Raw genomic sequence first — 23,302 nt, forward strand, 5'->3', positions numbered from 1 at the left:
CATCGATAACCGCCTCACTCTTTCTCCCTCTTTCGTTCGCCTGCTTGTGCCGTACAGGCAAGGGTGAAAAATAATTTGCCATGCGGAGCTGGCAACTTTCGCGAACATTTCGGCCCATTTGTTCGCGGTAGCACCTCGCCTTACAGAAGGAACTACTTTAATATTGCTCCTACCGTCTACTTCGTATGCATGCCGCGACGCGATCTCGTTTTCTCTTTCTCTCGGTCGTCACTCTGCCACCGCTCCTCCTTTCCCATCAGGGAAAGAATCGTTCGTAACCCTCCACGGACAGGATCATTCGGATCATGCTCCGTAGTCTGAGGTGCTCGCGTCTGGTGTGTGAAAGGAAGAATCACAGGCATAACTTTAAAGTCCGACTACAACTATCTACCTTCGCCCTACGGATAATAGAAATCCTCAGTTTACACGAGCGCGTTTTCTTACCGCTCAGACCTTGGCTTGGAAAAGGCTGAAATTGAAACGGAAGTCTCGAGAAACGCCAACTTTTTTAAACCCTTTAACACCTATGACCTGCATAAAAATGTCCAAGTGTTTCAAGAGAGTCATCTTGTAGAAAATTTCTACAATTACGTAGACCGCATGCTTACTTACAACTTAGAACATGGATGATCCTTGTTCGCACGTAATCTTCTTTCAATCAAACTCTCCTTATACGTAATATTTATTTATATCAAACAAGAAATAAAATTCTAAAATGTTGTTAATATGGAGACTCTTCACATCATTTGTCTAAACTCGCTTTTCTCTTCTTTTAACTTTCATTTAACTTTAAAAAAGATTTATATTATTAACAATATGATCCAATTTAACAAAATCAATTCGTCTGATTTCATGTTTCAATTTTACTGTTTTGAATGAGAGAGTGAGTTGAATTACTGAAACTTACTAAATTTTATACTAGGTGACCCACAAACTACTTTTACTGAATCAAATCGAGGGGTAAAATCCAATTTATACAAATTAAAAGTAACATAACATTAATGTTATAATTTTGCACTCAACAATGTAATTGTTATATAATACCATGTATTATATTACATTTATATTGTTGAGTGCAAAATTATAACATACATGTCATATTGCTTTTAATTGGTGTCGACTGGGATATGCGCTATCACTTTATTTACTTGTTTGATTAATTGTCTCAATAAACAGACATTAATTTTACCAACATCTGCGTTGGCTCTAAAGGATATTTTATTTCTTGCTTTATTTATTATCTCATAGCCTTATTTACTTATTTATTGTCATTTATTTCTATGTTTTCTTGCTTCTCAGAATCGAGTGTACAAACTTCTATATTTTTCTCTGTCTGTCTAAAATTCTATGAGTTAATACCTTAGTGTTTAAATATGTTACATGTATTAGCTACAGAAAAAGTTTTCTATCAGCATTTTCATTTTTGTAAGAATGAGAAAAAAAATAATGCTGCAAAATTGCCTCCGTTTTAAAGAAGAGAGAGTGATAATAAACTTGTCACGACATGTCTACGAGTGAATTACATTACTTTAAAATAAAGTTGAACGTTACCCGGACGAGGTAATCTTAAGAGCATACGTTACATCGAAGTGTAGGTGGCTTTTAATAAAGAGTATCGCCGGAGAAACGTGGCTTAATAATGCAGGAAAGCTTTCTTCCGCTCTCCATTGTCGCTTGGAAGTTGCGCAAATAAAGAGGACGCAGTAAACTCTACAGTTATTGGCACTCTAAGAGCAGGTGTTCGGAATGATTTCTCTTGGGATCTGAGCTCTCTTCGGATGCGATTCTTTTATTCTAGCCGAGCGAATTCTGCTGTGCGCATAAGAGATCAGACATGGAAAGATTAGTTGAAAACGCAGGTGAGCGTCAAACTAAGAAGTAATAGCTGACCGTGTTACATTTGTCATATATTTTAGCATTCATTCGCGTATATCTAATATTTATGCGAAGGCGGCTTACACTGAGACGTTTATCCGTGCGGTATATCATAGCAGGATATCTACAGAAATATATATGTATATCATTTATCATATTTTTTGTACATTTTCTTTCATGTACAAAAATATAAATGTATCATGGCATTCATCGTGTAGATCTAAGGAATAGTAAGAAACGAGTTTTTTTTTATTTTTGTATGGAATATTTATTAATATATATTAATATTGTATAATATATGCATAATATTAAGTGAAAATCGACCTGCAAATGTTCAATATAATTAAGGGAAGAAGGTCGCCATTTGGTGAAGCTTAATAATATTTTTGTGTTATGTATGAATTTTATAATTTCTAATTCAAGCAAATTGTGTGCGATTTACTTGTCGGTCTTGAAACACAGTTTTAAATAGAAGCTGCAATACATAATATCATAAATTGAATTGACAAGCAATTCAATATTTACTGATGCTAATGAGCATTTTTAAAACACTGTAAAAAATTTATTGCAAAATGTAAAATTCAAAGGATATTATTAGACATCAAGAGCTACTTTGATTGAATATGACCATCTTCTCGCTTAATTAGCAATTAAGAGAAAAACTATTTTCGGACGAAGCAAATCTTAGCACTTAAATATTTCAGAGTGAATTTATAAACATATCCAATTCTGCAAACCAACCGCGCGTCTTTTTCGGTCTTAAGACGCAATCTACAGCAGAACTAATAGAGTAATAATATCATGTATAAAATTAATAAGCAATTTAATAATTTTTGATGTTAATAAGCATATTAGAAAGATCTTAATAATTTGATGTTAATCTAAAAAAACTAAAGAATTATAAAAATCTTAAGAACTATAAATAATTTAATTTATTTATAGTCCTTAAGAATTAGATGAACATCAAATTATTAATATCCTTTTAGGATACTTATTAGCATCAAAATTATTAACTTATATACTTATCAATTTAATATATGATATTACTACTCCAGTTTTATTTATGATTGTATTTCAAGATTGGAAAAGATTTCGACGCATGGTTTGCAGAATTAGATATATATATAAACTCACTCTGAAATATTTAAACACTAAAATCCACTTTCACCAAAAATAAATTTATTTCTCTTAATTGATTTATTTTCGTTGATCTAATACGAATTGTAACCGCTTAATTCTGTTAAACATTTCTCGCTCGATTTTCACTTAATGTTATTTATTTACGTCTAAAAAAAGATGTTCTTCCAACTAGTTACTGCAAATAACATTATTCACATGCCTCGGTAGTTAGTAAGACGCTTGGATGGAATCCAGGTTCAAATTCTAGTTGAAATGATATTTTTCGCAATAAATTCTTTACAGTGTTTTAAAGATGCTCATCAGTAATATTAAATTGCTAGTTAATTTAATTTGTGATATTGTATACGTATTCCAAGCTTCAGTTTAGGACTGTATTTCAAAACCGACAAATAAATCATCTCGCAGTTTATTTAAACTGGAAATGGTAAAATTCGCGCGTGCGTGCGTGCGTGCATGCGTGCGTGTGTGTGTGTGTGTGTGATAGATTGGAGTATATAGAAAAAGATATTTGTTTTGCACCTCTCCGAGATCGATTTAAAATCGGACTACGACTAAGGGCGCGTGGGTTGATTTCCGGCGGACGGCATTACTGCCGGAACACGATTCAGACCGCTGTCATTTCGGACGATTCGTTTTCTGGTTGCCTTCGTCGGCAATGACCGTGCGAGAGAACGTAGGTGGATACACGAACTTCCAGAGGAATACTCGCTCTCTGTCCACCGTTCTTACAGACAAGGCCACGACCATAAATTCACAGCATGCGAGTCCGCACCAGGACCGTGTCTTCATAAAATCTTAGATCGAAGATTACTACGCACGAGACGCTAGACGCATCGTTCGTATGTATATGTGAAAAAAATAATTAGGCAGACTTTTTTATACGCGCGCCACATAGTGTAGATATGTGCATCGTTGTGCATAAATTGTTGCAGAGATGCACTAATCCTTGTTTAGTAGGGTATTATTTTATCCTATCCTCTTAAACAACTACAAACTTGCGGCAGTAAGCTACCGCAATGGAGAAAGCGAAAGTCGTGCTTAATGAGCTATTTGAAGCAAAGGACACCAGAGAAGTTTTCATCCCTTCATTCTTTTAACAAATATATTGTTTGTGATAGAAAATAATTTTTACGTGACACGCAGTATAGTAATTTAGTATCGAATAATCGAATTTTTTCCTAAAATATTTCTGTCTAGAACAATTGAAATCTTTTGTGTAAGCGTGATGGATAAATTCTGTCAGTTGACACTTTACGCTCGCCACTGGCACGTCTACAATTTGCTCCTGGAATTAAAACATTATGAGCTCTTTTTTATGAAGGAACAATTAAAGTACGTGCAAAGCCGTCGGGGCACACGCTCGTCATGACACTCTGTGTGCTTTAAAAATGTAAATGTATAAAATCCGAGTACGTGCGCAAGCAGTACGTCCTAGCTAGTCGGCGAGACACTGCCGCGAGAGGGTTTGGCGTAATTTATGCTCGTGCTCGTAGGGTTGGTTTGCCCCATAAAGCAAGATAAATACGCATGCCGTATCTCTGCGTACTTTTAAGATACTCATGCACACGAATCGAGCGCAATCGAATTTTCTAGCGTCGTATTACGATCGGCGATGCCGCGCTTGGATGAAAATAAGTTTCAAGTAGCGTACGTAACTTCAACTCTACCGCCGTAAAATCCTTCTCCAGTAACTTAACTCTCTTGCGCTCTCTTGGCAGGCAAATAAATTTGTGGAATCGCGGAATGATGCAGGGGCTGAACGCAACCTAAAAGCCGGCCGATACGTGCGCCGTAGCTTTACATTGCACTGCGAAAGTATACCCGTATATCTTTCCTCTCAGGTGCTTTCTTGAGAATATGAAAGACATGTTTACTGCCCGTTCACTTATCCTCTTGCTTCCTTCCTCTTACTTGCGCGAATGTCAATTGATCATTCCGCGTTACTTGCAACATATTTCAGCAACGTTTTTTGAACGCTTCTTCTCGAGTTTCAGTTCGACTTTCCTAATGACCGTTGCAATAGTCATACGAAAAGGAATTTAATTGATTAAATTAATTAATATTCCAATAATTATTACACGTATCAAAGGAATAATAATGCAGATTATATATCTGCATTTATTTTCTTTTACATTATTACAGTTAAATTGGAAATCGCATTGCACTGTGTGTCTCTCGAGATTGAGACAACCGGATTAGTGCACGATCTGGAATATGACCGGTGTTATGATTTTATTTCAATTGTGTCCTCTGTTTCATAGAAATTGCTGGCGCACCAGTACTAAACGTTCCTCGAACTGGAAGCAATTCATGTTTGCGTGCAACTCGGCGAAAATGCGCTCGTATATTTCTCCCCGTTCAAGGTGTCTTCCCGAGAGATACGTTTACTACCCTCGCTCCCGTTATTCTTTTTCCTTCCGCCTCTTTCTCCTGTTTTCTGCCTCTCACTCTTCCTGTCTCCCTCTCCCTCTCTTTCTCTCTCTTTCTCTTTCTCTCTTTTGCCTCTGATTTTGCCTGCGCGCCGATTGATCATCTCTCGTACCACCCACAACTTTACCTCGAACACGAGCCACGTGTGCCTCACGGCATTTTTCGCACCCGCGAAATTGTTTTCATGCGTAATTCTCGCACCGTTGTGCACGTTGTAGCTTAATAGCTGTACATTATTCAGTTGCACGCATCGCGACTGTGAAAAAAAAATGTAACGAATTGGATTATTCGATTTGATGCAACAGCAAATACAAGCAGCTCGTATCATAGCATGTATTTTCATAACACATACATATGTACTAGTTATCTTTAAATTAATATAATCCTATTTTTTAATTTAATTTTTGTTTTTATACTATATATGTGTGTGTGTGCGTGCGTGCGTGCGTGCGTGCGTGCGTGCGTGCGTGCGTGCGTGTGTGTGTGTGTGTGTGTAGTATACTTTTCTCGCAAAGCACTTGCGGAAACAATGATTTACTTTTCGCTATGTGGTCACGAGTAATTATAAAACACTCTGTCGAGTCTCGACGGAATATTTTCATGCAGTCTCTTACGGTACACGCTTACTCCAAAAAAACATTAAGCAGTAACTGCGTCATTCACGAAGAGAAGCTCGCGACGCAGTTTCCTACCCAAGGCGCAACAGTTGAAATCCTGCAGTTGAGACGCGTGTTGTCTCAGGACGGAAGAGAATTTTCGATGCGTTTCGCATCATCCATCGTAGGAAACGACGAACGAAAGTAACGAGTTGACAAACGACAACAAGACTGACGAAATCTTCCCTAGCATGAGAAGGCACTTTGGGGATCAAGCACGGTTACGATCCGTAAGCGTTCGTAGTGTCTCCATCCATCACGTTTCTTAGAGTTGGACCGTTCGACTGGTCCTGTCGGTATGCTGATTAATGATCGGCGAGTCAACGAGCGCATGGCGATCGAGGGTGTCCGGCATCGAGTTTCCTTCGTGGATCGACGTGGCCGTTAATTCGCGAAATCCGACCAGTGTCTGTCGGTGCTGATCTTCTCTTTTCCTCCGCCTTCCTTCCTTATCCTTCTCCAGCTCCTTCTATTCTTTTTCTTCGTTCTCTTCGAAGAACCGTGGGTAGCTTCTTTCAGTCAATGTCGATTAATCTCGATTTGAGCTCATCTCCCTTCCTTTCGTTTCACTCGCGAATCCTCTTTTTTTTCTGCGCGCGTGTACTGCAATCTCTGCTGTCCTCAGTTAAAGGATGGAGAGAAAGCGCATAATTATTCATCAAGGTTTTTGCCTAATTCCAGCTCGTTAATCACCATCCTCGCTGTCTCCTTCAGGTCAATGATCTAATCAACAATTCGCGAGGAAACGACGCTTTAAACCTTCTTATTAATCCGAATAAATGAATGTCGTGGATTTTTCCTGTTTAATTATTATCAATTCCAGATATCGACACACCTTGACAATAAGATTTTTTTTTCTCATTCTCGTACATCCGCTGCTTGGTGAAAATGCCAATTTAAAAATATATTTAATAGAGGAAGTAAATAGGCTTTATATAAAAAATAGAAATTGAAGTTATACAATATATGTACATGCATAGATTATTTTAAACACATGCAAAATAAGGCCCGTAATTAGCTTATCTTGCCTTTCTTTTGCTTTTATTCTTAATTGGCATATAGGACAAGCACGAAGCTTGGAAATTAAGGTGCACTTACATTGTAAATATAAAGTACGACTGTAATGTTGCACGTACGGATCAGAGCCATAAAATTAAGTGGCTTCCATGCACACGTTACAGGAACGAAATCCACTTCGGTAAAAGAAAATTATTGGACCGCTTTGCTCCTGGGCGAAAATTGCTGTCGTCGTGCTTTTATTCTGATACGTCATCGCGATATCCTCGACGGAGGCAGTTTCGATCCGGTTCCCTACGTCGATACGAATCTCCGTGCCGTATGAACGAGCTTTAACGTCGAAACGATCTGGTAGTACGACCGACTAGAGATCGTAAACGAAGCTTCGTCTGCTACAGATGAGAATCTTCCTACGGTGAACGAATGAAGATATAACGTTGCCTCAGTAATGTGACTCTGTAGTGTTTATGTTAATTAGCGTTTACATCTGACAGGATTTATTTGCAACGGACAAAAAACTCGCTGGGAATGTTAGAAAATAATCTTTAAAGATATATGTCAATTTAGCTTCATTCAGGCAGAGAGTATAATATATTATCCGGTTTACAATTTGCCGTGCAGGTTAAGCGTTAAATATTCGCAATCGTTACTGCACACAAATACGACTAGATTACGTAATTTCCAGTTGGCATACTAATTGCATAACGTCGATGCACCCAATAGTCACGTAATGGATAGGTCCACATTCGCTAATAATATATCGGACTATTAGCGTGATTGCTGCAGCAATATCGTGTATTACGAAGTTATTATACTCGTACCTGTAGATGTTTGTGGAATTAGTGCAAACGCGTTTCTAGAGCAAAGTGTTGTCCCACTTCTCAGCTGCAAAATGAGATATACATATAGGTACATATAACTAGAAGTTAAAAGAAGGAAAAAAGAACTTTAAGAGATTAAGAGAAAAAATGGGCAAAGAGAGAAAAATTACTATTGAATTATCGGAAAGAAGTCAAAGTCGAATGCACAAACGGTCACCGATGCTTATGTGACTGCAGTCATAGGGGGACAATCAATTCCGAATTTGCCATATTGATCTCGATATTTTTCATCGCCCCTAAAGTCATGCATTCTTCCGCGTGATCTTTTCGTTTCTGTAAGAACCGACTTAGACTCATGGAACACTGAATCGCCCAATGTGCCCTATCGATCAGTGCCTCATTCAGCCTGCATTATCCGTAGGTGAGCGCTCGTATCCACTCTCTGCTCCCTCCTTTCTCTTCGTCCTTTAATTCACTCTTTCACCCTCTTTCTCCTCGAACCACCGTTAAATCTTTACGCCGGAGCGTATTTGGTGCGATTTCTTCCTGTAATTGACGCCCATTCGATCCGCTTACGTACTCTGGTGAATTTCTCGGACGCTGTTTTTGTCCTTAATTACTTCGCTCGGCGTGGCATCGAAAAAGAAAGGTGGTGAAAGAGAAAGAGGGGATGGGAGAACCGCGCTAGAGACTCGTTAGTTTTCATTCGGGTCGCCGAACTAATTAATTTCGCTCGGCCGCGACGAGCCGCGCGTCCTCCGTTTAAACCGTGAAAAGAAGGATCGAGACGAGGAGAGGGACTCCCTTTGGCCGCATCCCCAATTAGACACGGATACGTAACTGTCGTTAAATTAACTCTGCGCGACGCGTGTCATGTGTGAGATTGATCGTCGACAGTTCTCTTTCGGAGAAGACACCAGAGGAGACAGCGTCAGAGGGAATCATTTTCACGGCTCGAATATGGGCTCGAGTATGGCGCGTACACGCGCGCAAACTCTGGGACGCTTCTTTGTGCGGGTGACAGGTCGACGGTGAAAAATTGTGCATCTTGTCTTCTTCGGGGTTGGGAAAGTTTCTTCACCGTCGCGACGTCGAGCTCCTACATGCGGTCACGTGACTGACGTCAACGTGCGAATGCATACGCGACGCGGAATAATATCACTTCCTGACGGAAAAGTTGGCAGACATTGCCGAAACAAGTGAATATTTGTCATTCGCTCGAGTTATATTCAAGATTTACCTGCAAATCCACTAGCAAGCGATACTTCTTACACTTATACTGCGATTAATGACGATCGCGCTCGAATGATTTAGCCTTAGAACATACTTCAGCTTTTGGCTAATTTATACTGTCTCCAACATATCCTCGTCTTTGTTTTACTGCAATGTGCATGTGTCGATTGTTTTATACAAGTATTTGAAAATAAGTATTTCACACCGTTTCGAAATGTCTTACATTATAAAGATACCAGTTAGACAAGTACGCGATTATCATTATTTTATTATTATTATTGTTATATTATATAATAATTAACATCATCACATCATTATTATTATTATTATTATCATCATTACAATATTTTTTAATGCAATCACATAAACAGATTTCAAAAGACAAAGACAGATACACATATATTGAGGACACTTTTGTTACGTTATTCAAATTTCCAATATATGTATAAAATATTCTAGGATTTAACAAATCCACAAAATTCCATATTGTCTGATTTTTTTGGTGCGCAAACAAAAGAAGATGTCGGAATCTTTAGGAGAATTACACTTGTAATTGCAATTGCGTACAATACGAAGAATTCCTCCCATTTCACCCTCCCGCGGTGCAAGAATTTAGATCTGCACTAGAACGAGTCGCGAAGGGATATAAAAGGGCTTGGGTTATGTTTGGATTCACTGGTGTGTTTGCGCAAAAGCGACTACTCGGCCGACCGCGCGGAAGCTCGGATTAAATGAAATTCCTATGCCATCTCGTATATCTTTCCGGTTTGTAGTGGCGGTTGCTTCGGCAACGAGAACCGCGTCAATGCAACGTTTCTCGTCTGAGAAGCTTTTCAAGACACTTTGCGTGAAATATACAGGAAGATTTGAGGGCGTGGATCACCTTACTCTTATTAAATGCAATTTACTAGGTTGATTGATAACCACGCCGCGACTGGCGTACCACTCTGTATATAGGGAAACAATAAATCTCTCCAACGGTTAAAATGCGAAATTGCTGGATATCCGATATCCCCAAGGCTTAATATATGGGACTTTAAAATATCCCTGTCAGTTGTTTCAGATAAAGAATTGAGGATCATTTTACTATAGATGACAGATGCGATTTTAACATAGCATGTTCTAGTCTAAAGAATACAGCATATGAATTTATATACCTTGTACATTATTAATTTTAACTATTCTTTTTTAAATTGTAATAAAATTTTCTTATGTGAATATAAACATACGTCCATTTTCTGAGCAATATACTTTATTCAATCGTACTTTCCATTATTTTTGCAATATTCCATATTCTATTGGCTGTGTCGTTCAACAATGTCGGCGCAACGTTTCTGTCTCGAGATACTATTCGTTCCGACGCGTTTCGTGGTGCTACGTCGTCTCGTTTTAACTGCAGAAAGGGAGATGGACAGATAAGAAATGCGAGGCGGTGATAAAGAAGAAAGGGGATGATTCGTGCAAAAACGAAAGAGAGAGAGAGAGAGAGAAGAAAATGAACGGAGCGAATCGAACACGGTCTTTGGGTGTGGGCGGGCAAGCCGAAAGATCGACAAGATCGATAAGATCGCGGTTCGATGCTCGCGGTTGAATTGTCAACTGGTTCTGTCGATTCATTGAACGATCAGGATTCAGGACGCGGGCAGCTCTGGAGGAGCACGAAATTCTGTAGGCAAAAGAACTCGTGACGCTAACGCATCTTATGATGCTTCTTGGATGAAAAAAATTCCTGATTGCTGCGTCCAAAATTTGATTCTCCCACAATATATTATGATCTACACAATATTTTTCATAATGTTTTCTTTTATTGTACGATATCACAAAAAAATTTGTAATTGTATTAACTTGACTGTAACGACGCTTTGGTGCAAAGTTGCAATTATCAGACGTGCGAAAGAATTTCAGGATAAGGAACTCTTTGTTGCAGAAAATGTGACCTCCCTGAACGACTTTATGATCGAAAATACCGACTCAGCGGATTCCCAAACGAACTCAACGTTCCAGCATAGCGCCGTAAAAGTATCTGGCTTTGGAAAGTTTTTAACGAGCTTCTTCACTCGTCTTTTCCTCGAGACCGAACCTAGTGTTTACTTTGGTAAAGCAAGACTTGGCGACGCTGGTACCCGTAGATGGAAGCGCGGTGCACCATCGTTTGTTATTTGTCTTCGTTCCGGTGTGGTGGTTTACCGGCGAAAAATGTACCTCTTCGAAATGAAATGTGCAAGCAGCGAGTGGCTACTCGACCGTTTGTCTTGCGTGCCTCGGAGCGATGTTAATTAAATTGCTCGCAATCGGGTTTTTTATCAAGAATTAATATCAATTAAAAGCAACGATCTGTTGACGATCGAGATTGATACTCTGTGAAGTAACGAGGTGTCTTGTTTATTTCAGATTCAGATACTCCGTTCCTTCCTATGACAAAACAAACGATTTCACGAAATACATATACTTTGATTTCCATCACTCTTTTCAAGATTCCATAACTAATATAACTAATGTCTGTGGTAATTTTATAAGCATTATCTTAACTAGATATTTCATACACGGGAAAAATGTTAATTATGTTAAAATTTCTATAATTTTTATAATTTCTATATGCAAAGGAAAACAGAGAGGAAAATTGATGAGAGTACTTGATAAGAGTACTTAAATAAGAGAGCATTGGAATATATTAAATGCTTTTATTCTTACAGGCTCAAAAGAATGTACTAATTTATATAAATCAAACTCGATTTTTAGATGTACAAATTTAATGTTAACTTTTTAAATAATAATTCATTAATAATAATTCGTTTTTTAATAATAATTCATTCCCATCTTTTCTACCTCTAACGATGAATAGGTAATAATAGAATAGGTAATAATCTTCCTCAATACAATAGTATTTTGACTAATTAAGATTATTCATGTTCCTCTATTTGCGTTGTTAAATCCAATCATAAAATCTAATTCAACCTCAATACGCGATACTTACGATAGTTTTAGCTGGATAGAAACCGGATACTGAATGAAGACATTCGGCCATTTCCAGGCTGCGATTTTGCTGGTCGACCGCTTTCACGGAATCACGTCATGAACTTTGCTCGTTACAAGCACCAGAGCGGACGCACGGAAAGGATCGTGCTGCGACGTTAATCCTTTGACAGTTCGAGAACGGGTATTTGCCGAGCTAATGTCACGCGAGAGAGTAGGACGGGGCGGGCGGCAAAGTGGAAGGAGACGCCGGATGGAAGAACAGCGCGGAAGGGGAGGAAACGTGACAGGGACAACCCTCACGCGAATGTCCGACCCTTTGTTTGAGCTCTGTCAACCGAGATACATTTTCCGTTTCGCACCAAGGGTGCAAAAGCGATTGTTCGACGTTTGCTGGAGCTGCGCCTGTAAGAGCATCTCTCAGCTGCACTTACGCGCATTACAGCACCCTCCTTTTTACTTCTTTCACTGCACGAGCTTTCGCGGTAACCGTCTCGCAAAGACGGATTCCAGCGATACAATGCTTTATGGTATGACTCTAAGGTAAGTTTCTAGTAGATAAAATTTATCCGAAAAACCGTGTATAGTACATTTAAGTATATTATACAGGTACATAAATTCTAATACTGGAGAAAAGGATCTCGCATCAATTAACATATGGAAAATTGGTTTTGATGAAATGAGTTTTCACATATAATATATAATTTATAAATACATAATTTATAAAGTAGTGAATAAAAGATGTCATAGACAAACTCAATAATAGATAGTTTATGAGCCATGGTATATCAAAGGTGTAAAACTTGTACTCACATCAGAGTACCTTTTTTATTGAACCTTAACGTCTATGACATTTTTAGTTCACCAAATTACAAGCTACATTATATGTGAAAATTAACTCATTCCAAAACCCAATTTTCCTATAATTAGTGCGGGATCTTTTATAACATGTCGTTAATTTTTAAGACTTACGTGATATACGTTTAATACATAATGAGTATAACAGCATTGCTGCTTTAATTAGCGATCAATTATCTTCTCGTGACCGTGTTCCTGCGGTGGGTAGATACATTCTCCTGGCATGCGAGCTGAAAGTAATGGTATTGTTTGAAATATTCATGGCACACCAATAACGGCGCGAATCACGGTGTTTCGTGTATACTCGCCAGGTGCAGTCGCCGTAGTCGCTGCGGTTGCGAATCCGTGCCGCTTAATCGCGCGCCTGGAGTATGTCAGGAATCGATTGTAGCGCGGGAATCGGTATTAGCACTCCCCGATTATGTAAAGCTCGAGCGATTATGGAGATCGAATTAAGCTCGTGGCGCGCGCCCGCGCACCCAAACGGGACTGACGCGTGAAGAGAGAGTGGACTATCGATGAAGGTGGTACGGAGGGGTCTATATGTGGCATAGGGCAGGGGTCGTGAGTGCTTTTCGCGGAGGTACCGTAGCCTCTCTACGGCAGAGAGTAGGGGGCTTGCAATTCCCGTAAATTAAAGGACAATCGAGCCGAGGTCACTCCCCATTGTTGCTGGCTTTGGTTTCGGCACGACCGGACAATGCGCATCCAGTGAGATTCGCTCTCGTATTTCATGTAACTGCCAAACGCTCGTGGTTTCCGACCCGAAAGAGAAACGGAGGATGAACGTTGAATAGACAGACGTATAAATATGGAGTCAAAGAATGAGTGCGATAATGACGACAAGGAAGGAGAATCAAGAATTGTGATACTGTATGTTTACAAGTTCACTTTCGATATTATCCGCTAATCGCTTCTAAATAGCTGTGCACAGTCTCTAGAGCCGAAACAATATCTTGAGGAGCATTAGTATAATCGTACCACAAGGTCCACAAGATGTTCGCTTTTCAAGCTCGTTAAGTCGAAACTCTGCAAGTTTGGTGAGTACCTTGGCGCCAACAACTGCCACCTGCATGAGCTCGCGTTTACATATTCCTCACCAAATTTCGTTGGATTAGACTCTCGGCGACAGTGAGATCTCCGGAGATCTTGGTTTACCTCGATTCGTGACGGTTTCCCTCGAGTTATCGGCGTACTTTGATCTTCGGCTTCGATAAGTCGCGAAAGGATCCCCTTCCTGTACCAATTGCTTGTGTAAACTTTCATCGAGTTCCCGACGCGATTGCCCGAAGTCGCGTGCTGCTTGGACGGCGAATCGATCTTGCCGCGGTACTTAAAGTCAAACAAGCTTGTACGGATATGTAAATCGCGTTACGCTCTCGAAGTCTTGCCCAGCTAGTCGATTAATTTGATGTATTTTAATTCCTCTGCCGGTTCTCGAGCTGTTGGTAATTGCTTACGAAAGGCCAGTCCTGAGCGAGAATTATCTTTTAATTGATCGAATAATTTTATAGATAAAGGGAGCAAGAATATCTGCAACTCGAATCATCGTGACCAGTTTATTTCTTGCCAGTCTTACGTCAGAAATTATTTATCTACGAAAAGCTACCTTGTATACATGATGAGACATTACATAAAAAATATGTAATTAATGGTCTTATTAAAAACTTGTATATAAGCGAATTAAATAAAATCATATCTTACGCAGAGTAATCTAAAGCAAATCAAATGTTCCAATATATTATAATAAATTAAACATTTTATGATACAAAGTATAAGTGTATAGCTTGTATTGTAGAAAGTTTTAAGATTAAGGAATACTTGTTCGTTGACACGGTTTTCACAATTTCGGAATTCGACTTTTTAAGCAACTTTTCGTGATTAAACGTATTAATATGATAGAAAGAATCTTTTTTTTACATTTTCATGTTAAGAACAAATCTGTTTAGTTCCTTTGTAGTAAATGAAATATGGACATGCTGTGTTGTAGTCAGCTTGCCTCGATAGCAGGAAATTGAAGAAACATTAATTTAAACAAATAAATTTTATAACGCTAGAAAATTTATTTGTCTGTTCTTGAATTAGATTTTTCTCTTTTTTTATTGTTATGCTTATTTGATTTAAATAAAATTTAGGGAAAGGTATCTATGTTATAAAAGAGATATTTTTTGCGACAACTTTTCCGTTGTTTCTATCGTGATAAATACATAAACGGAACATAATGCCAACTTGCCTCTTGTGCCAACGAGCCCCTATAACTTGACATAAAAGAAAAAAATTTGTACATACAGTACTATTACAATATCTTACTATATAGAAAACAATCTATCGGACAAGTAATCTTTAAACAGAAATCAAAGAATCTCTTCCATTCCGTCGCCCATTATGATGGAGTATTGTAAAAGTTTTTTTGACGCGCACATTTATAAACCGAAGACAGCTCCTTCTACCAAAACGCATCCCTGTCAAGAGAACGTGCCGTATCCCGTGGCGCAGAAGTCACAGGCAGCCGCTCTCTCGTGTCCTATTAAAATCCGTCAAACACGCCTCGCGGGCAATTAAAGCTGTGGTGGCCAGCCGCGTCATATAAATCAGGGATCAATAAATTAGCGGACGGTTAAAGCTCGGGGGTTGTGACTTTATCTGTGCGGTGGCATCGCGGCGCGTTGCATCGCGCGCGGCCCGGCCCGACTCGACCCGACTGGGGAGGCAGAAGCGGAAGCTGGCCCCAATAAAACACTTGCCACCCGGCGCTCTTACGTTTACGTCTGCGTTTGCGCCCGCTTCTCCGTTCTCTAATCTGCATTTTAAATGTCGACGCCCCTACGTGGCGTATAGATAACGCCGGGACTGAAATCCACCGCCGCCGCCGCCATCCTTTCCACCCCCGCCGACGAGTAACTTCTCTTTCTCTCTATCTTGCTCTTTTCATCTCTCTCTCTCTCTCTCTCTCTCTCTCTCTCTTTCTCGTCAGTAGTCCCTTCGTCCTCGGATTCACCGGATGCGTTGCCACCGGATACCTCGCGAGTACATTTTCGCGCACGCCGCGGAGATAAAAGTACCTGCCAGGATGAGCTACGGAGATCCCATCCGTGTACCGCTATACTGAGAGCCTGTCCACGAGCATTCGCCAGACGACTTCATTGTTCACCATACTTTTCGGAGTTCCGCCTTTCCGTGCGGGCGATATCGGCCCAGTCTGTAGCAAATTCTTTTTGTTTTAAGGATAACGAACTGTGCAGCAGCGTTCCTTGTTCGCATGAAAGCTGGTTTATGGATCGTTTAAAGTTTTTTTTATGGCGTGACTGAGAGAGAGAGAGAGAGAGAGAGAGAGAGAGAGAGAGAGCTTTAATATTTATTTTAATATTTGTTTTTTATTGCATAAAAATCAGGATGAGAAATGCTGAAGAAGGTAATTATGAATACTATTTAATGGAGTATAAAAAATGTGTCAAGAATATGTGAAAAAGAATTTAAAAGATAAAACATTTTAAGACCTAGTAATATCTTTTATACCAATGTTTCAGTAGTCGTATTAAAAAAGACCCTGTCTCGGATAGTCAGAAGATTTCAAGATCGAATCCTGAATGAGATAATATTTTTTGTAATAAATTCTTTACAAGATTTTAAAATGCTAATAGCATTATTATCATAGGTGATCAATTTAATTATGATATTATTTCATCTTTAATTTATGATTGTATTCCAAGTTCAACAATAAGCGGCGTACAGTTTATATAACTGAAAGATATTTGATAAATTTAAAATTTACATATAAAAATACTATAATTAAACACCAAGATTTAACCGTATTGACATCCTTTCCTTATTTCATCTTTTAAATATTCTTGTACTTCTTACTTGTGTATCTATCTAGAGAATTTCTTGAAGTTTATGATGCGTATCTTAAGGAGAAGTTTTCAACAACTTCTGTCTTGCCTCCGTAAAAATATCTTCCTTCTGCGTACGACGCCCCGTGTTAAGTATAGATGCTCGAGAGATCACCCGGCATCTGTACTGGTGTGGAGATCAGCGGAAATGAGGCGTCGCGGTTTCGCCGACGACATAAATCCCATCGTCACTGGCTCGAGCCGAAGAAACGCTCGATTTTACGGCTCCGTCGAATTCAATGGAACAAGAGTTACGACGTACCGAATGCTTCGCAAGAGGGAGCGATATCATAGCAGCGCGCAAGGGGAAATGAATCAGGGGCGACCAGCCCGTTGGCCAAATGATCAAATATGATCGTTCGAAGTGGAAGCTCTTTACTGTTTTTTCTTCCCCTCGGTCGTGCATTAGTTATTCGTGTCAGTTTCGTAAACGCGGAAAGAAGAAAAGAATATTTTAGTTACTAATGAAAGTTTTCCAAAATTTGAAGATAACTATTCTCTTCATGAGATAATTATTTTTATTTATTTTTTTTTCATCAGATTTAAAAGCACGTTTCATAACGAGAAAATTTGTTTTTATAAATTAAAAATGTATTTGTTGCTTGAAAATTTTTTTAAAGAAATAAATATAAGTATTCTCTTTCAAGTTTTGTAATGCACCTTCAGACAAAAGAATGCAGAGAAGAAAGACGTCTACATAAACATACAAATCGTTCATATGCGAAGAATACAAATGCGATGGAGAGGAGAGACGAGAGATGATGCCGGTGGGCTGCCACTCCCGAGAAAAGTGCTAGTAAAGTCAAAGGGACAACGTCACATCCTTTCTGGTGGGGTATTTCTCTCTAGCTTCCCCTATGGTGACTTATGCAGACCCCGTCATCATACGCACAAACAATAGCTTTTCGCGAGCGACTGCGTGAGTCGTGAAAAAGTGAGACAGCCGTACGGAAGAACTCTTTGTCTTTGGGGTACATTGGGGGTACTTTCGAGGGGACCAGTCCGAAGGAGAAAGATCTACGCTTCGCCAGCCATTCTTCCTTCGCTTACTAAGAACGAACGCGGGCCTTTTGTTTTACCTTCAAGGAAAAAATATTACTTGGAGAGAAACTTTAACTGTAGAAATTACGATCTGTCATTTGACTGCGCCTTTTTTACCTTCGTTAAAAACATTACAAGGTTTTTCAATATTAGAGTACCTAAATAATATTATTGTAAACATTTCTCCTATATATTATATAATTTCTCCCTCTCTTTTCGCTGTGAAGTTTAATTTTAAATCATTTGTTATTACACACTATCTGGAATTGCATTTTCCATTATTTCAAAGCAAGAACTCCGAGCGAGCGCTAACAATAAGATGTGGCGCCATACAACGACACGCATCAAACGCTCACAGTCTTTCGCTGTTCCATTCTCTCACCTAGTTGTAAACCAACAAAGCTCTGAGCAACACAATAGCGCCGCCTCACACCGAGGCACTTACATGGCAGACTAGAACAAAGTAGCGTGACACTTCCAGTAACAGAAGCGTCATCGGACAGAGATACGTCGGAATGTCGGCGTGCTGGCGCACTGTCTATCTGTCCTCGGCAGACAATACGAGATCCGAGGACAGACGTGGCCGAACCGCGCCCCTTTCATGTACCGCTGATTGATACCCTTGGTCCTGTCCAACGTGGGGATGCGACGGTAATGTCGCCCTCGTTGCCAGTCTCGCGTACGGTCACATTATCAACGCCAAGTCCTAGGTATACCGATTAACCGAGCGTCCGATGCTCGACATTGCCGAAAATGTCGAATCGCGCGGCTGCCGTTTTCACGTGTGCTGAACGTGAATAGACGTTCGCAAATAGATGCTCGCCAAAGCAAAGAAAGAGATCTCGTAATCAGAGTCACGAAATAACATCGAGGTTGGGTCGGAGTGATGCTATTTTTCAATAAAAAGTATGACTATGATAGTACACACAGTCGTATTATATTTAAATAGTACGATTGTGATAGTGTATATTGCATCTTTTGCTGAAAAATAGTGGCACTAATCAATTTTGGGGATGTTATTTCGTAAGGGCGAAAAGACGTGTTATTATCATAGATATCGCATGAATCGCATTTTGTCATGTCGTATATTATCGAATCAATGCACATAGCAAATTATATTCTACTTTATTAATACAGAAAAAATTATTTTAACTAGCAAATTTTAATACACGTGCGTACTTTGAGAAAAGTGACTATAATTGCATCATAAAATAATTTAGGGGATGGATGGAATTAAGATCTAATTACAAAATAATTATACAAAAAATATATTTGACATCGAAAATGATTATAAATGATTATATGGTAATTGCAATTATTTCTACCTTTTAGTACATTATCGCATAGTCTTTACAATGTCTTTTATCTTGGCACATTCTCTTAACATATAATGATTTTTCTGAAAATATGGAATCTTGAAAGGCCACTTTTTTATCGTACACGATAGAACGTTCGCGATATGGCACGTGGTATCTTTATTTTATGCCCGTAACCCGTAACTGCGCACCAACTTGACCAGGACACATTGAAGCGTGGTAGCACTATTTCCGCCTGTCGTCGGGCGACGATCGGTATTGCCGCGCTTCCGGCTTAAACTTGTGATAAACGTCATTCCCTTCGCATCGAACTAACGCGAGCGGCAACATTTCAAAGGGCTTTTCCCGGTGGCGGCAAAAGGGCGGACCCGCACGGATATGCCGTTGCGGAGTTATCCGTCGCATCCGTCGCTTCTTGTTAGAGTGACATTCGCGAGAGACGATCAAAGGCGACATTCCTCGCAGACAAGAATCTGCGGAATTGCTTTCCGGACGCAAGCCGGCAAGCCATGCGTGACGATTCGGTGAGGAAATTAGCGGGTCGTTGCCTACGCGGCTCCTTGTCATCGGCGTCGCGTCGCCGTCGTGCCGCGGGCATCGCCTGAATTCGCGTGAGTGCCGTTTTAATCATGCACAAAGCACCGTTTATAACGCGAATTATACCGCGGAAAGATTTATCGGTCTACATATATACACGTTAGCATGACGCGGATAACACAGGCAGCTCTGTTTACGTCTTTATTTGCTCGCGAATCTAAGAATTTACGCGAATTTTATATAACACTGTAGATTTCTATCATGATGTGCAAATTTTATTTAGGTCATTTATACACATATCTTATAATATATCTTATTTTTTTTAATGTAAATATCAATGGCATAATATTATTTGATGTAATATAAAATTTGATTTTCTAATTATTTTTATAGATCTCATTATTGAATCTGATTTAAAAAATTTTAGCAATTACTTTATAAAGATTTTAGTATTTTAATAAAATTACTGTCACTGAAATTCGTATAAAAGAAGTCGAATTTTTTCCTAAAATATAATAAAAACTTAACAAAATTATTTCTGTCAAATTATGTTATTGCGTTATATTATCTGGATTGATTGTTAAATGTATAATTTTATATAATATTGTATGAGATTGTAAAAGTATACATTCTAAATATACATACGATACTTTTATCACTTTGATTTCAATATAACTTTTGACATATTGTAATTTCAATTAATCACAAAAGGATTTTGCATATCGTGAAAAATTGCAGATTAACAAACAAATCAAATAACCGCGAATATTGATGTCTTTTTACGTAGCTTTCATAACTTGCGATATATACTGTCGAAGATAAATTATTCTGTTTACATCTACTATTTCTCCGTTATTCGCAATTTTCCCAATATCGGCGTAAGCGTTTTCAGTTGTGTAAACTTCGGGTAACATGTAATGGTTATTCAACTGCTTCAATAATTTGATGATTGCCAACGCTGTAATCTGTGTGATTAAAATATAATTGTGAGACATATATATCTTCATGTGTAATACATAACATATGATCTTATATTCTATGATATCATAATTTTTTATGCATGATTTGTGCATATATATTCATTTTTGCTTCTTGAAACAAATGCAACATGTATTGTTTGAGAGGTATTTCTTCTGTCATACTTTTATGCGAATATTTCAATTTCTTTGTAAAAATTATTTCGAAGAAATTAACAAAACAGAGATAATTAAATTTTTCAAAATTTTTATATTCTGCTTCTTATAAGTTTGAAATAATCATCGCTTTTGCTGCAGAAAATTGGTTGAATAAGCTACTCAATGTACCATCCGAGTCCTGTTTTTAAATCATAAATGTTGGTTTATGAATATACGTTTCACAATTCTATTCATGTATACTGTATGAAATAAATTCCAATTTTTTCTATCTCCGATTACGAAAACATGCATTTTTAATAAAAATGTTTGAACAAACTGCAAGAAAAAATTTCGAAGAATACAGCTTGTAGAATAAAATACTATTATACGTTAATGATGCATATCATTTTGTAACTGGTTAAAATTTTCATTATACACGTTACACACTTTCGTGTACGCTAATAGCGCATGATAACCGCAATGATAATCTGTAATGCCAAATTGATTAATTGTCGCTGTACGCATATTGCGGTCAGCATATGCCATCAAATTCGCCTCGTTTATGGTAACCCAACATTTCACCTAAAAGCAGCATCAGAATAAGAGCATAGATATATCTCTTTTCAAAAGTTATAGAATTTTATAATTACTTATAAAATTTTAGATGTCATCTTTTTCTTTTATCTTTTTTTCTTTTTTTTCTTCCTCGAACTTGTAAACGAAATTATACATTTGTAAATATGAATTTTTGAGAAACGTACAATCAAATTTTCTTTTTTCTATCTATGTCCCGTATCCGAAGGATTTAAATATTATTTTGAATTCTTAACGTAGATAATTCTGAAATTGTTCCGCTAGCATAAAATTGGTACATTCATCCAAAAATTATAAATTGAGCGGTAAATCCCAGTCAAATGAGGTAATTGTATGAGTGTCACATCATTCGTTATAATTTCATTAATAACATCGTTATAGTGTCGTATAGCATCTTCGTTAACGAAGTTTCTGAAGCCGTGCAGCAAAATTCTTACCCATGACAAGGACATCTTAAACATTTTAGTCTGCAAATGAGCAAACTTCTTAGACGACATCACACGAAGAAGAGCATCGTTATATTACAATATTCTCGCATCAACAGTATACTTATACTAATGCTTTTTAAAAGCAGAATATCCTCCTTATAATATTGGAGCCATATTAACAGTTTTGTAAATTATTATAGGATGTATAATTTTTCGTGTATTATACAGTGCAATTTCTTGTATAAAAAAACGTATTTATCTTATTTTTTCATTAAATTATGCGTTTTACGATAAGACAAATAATAAAGACATTTATAGTACTTAAAAGTAAAAAAAATTTATTTTATAAAATATGCAATTTAGAAAAATAGACCATATAGATTTATAGATAATTAAATATTCCTGAATTCTACTTAGAAATAATATATTTTTATTTATTTTAATGTTGATTTCTAATAATATACAAAGACAATATGTCGTAGTACAACTAAACATTGTAAAAGATATATAAATATATACAAATTTCTACTTAATAAATATATAACTAAGTTTATAAAAACAAATATTCTGTTTAAAGGTAATTTATATATGTATATGTATATAGAATATAAAGATTATAATTAATATATACATATATATATAATTAACTTTTAGTTATTTAAATTGGTAATATAAAGCAATATTTTCATAATACGCTTTTAAAATAATTATAATCAATAAATTAAAATGTTAATTCAAATAGTTAAAATTCTTCTTTTACATACATGAATGAATCTTTCTTGCTTACTTCGAAAAGAAATAGAAAAAACAATAGCGCTGGAAAGCATTAAGAGATATTCAAAACACGCAAAGAGGATCTAGATGCTTCTTGCCCAATGTAGATCCTCTTTGTATTTATGATAAAAATCATTCGCTACAATCCACGTTATTCTCATCCCGTATTAGTCTCGAATTCGCATGAGTCATATAATCCTATCCTGTATCTATAGATTGTTTTCAGACGATGTATGTAAGGATCAAATATAACTTTGATATTTTAATAATACGATGAAGTATAAAAATTATATTAAAATATACATATATATTATATAAATAAAATGATTATAAATAATAGGTATTGTCTCACCAAATTTACATTATTTATTATTTTATGTTGCATTAATTAGGCTTTATTAAGACAAATATAATAAAAATAAAATAAAGAATATATGTATGTATATATGTATATTATTATAATCTAAAAATTGTAATATCATAATATTGGTTAAACGTTTTAGAAATATTTCTTAGCACTATCTGATATATTTAGGATATCGGTAATATTTCGAATAATTTGTGTTTTATACACCTTTAAATATAATATTAAAAGATATTTTTA

The 23,302-nt window shown here is 37.4% G+C and overlaps 1 protein-coding gene across 1 annotated transcript in view; it reads right to left on the reverse strand.

The window, feature by feature from the left end:
* Nucleotides 1–20,485: 20,485 nt before the first annotated feature.
* Nucleotides 20,486–23,302, reverse strand: part of LOC108723676 (uncharacterized) — an 8,942-nt gene continuing 6,125 nt past the window's right edge. The window contains 6 exon segments of the mRNA XM_018449589.1: nt 20,486–20,752; nt 21,092–21,101; nt 21,303–21,486; nt 21,694–21,826; nt 21,829–21,963; nt 22,050–22,102. Coding sequence (XP_018305091.1) covers nt 20,486–20,752; nt 21,092–21,101; nt 21,303–21,486; nt 21,694–21,826; nt 21,829–21,963; nt 22,050–22,102 — 782 coding nt within the window.

The sequence above is a fragment of the Mycetomoellerius zeteki genome, unplaced genomic scaffold, assembly GCF_001594055.1.
Source record: "Mycetomoellerius zeteki isolate Tzet28-1 unplaced genomic scaffold, Tzet1.0 scaffold25, whole genome shotgun sequence".
NCBI classification, from domain to species: Eukaryota; Metazoa; Arthropoda; class Insecta; order Hymenoptera; family Formicidae; genus Mycetomoellerius; species Mycetomoellerius zeteki.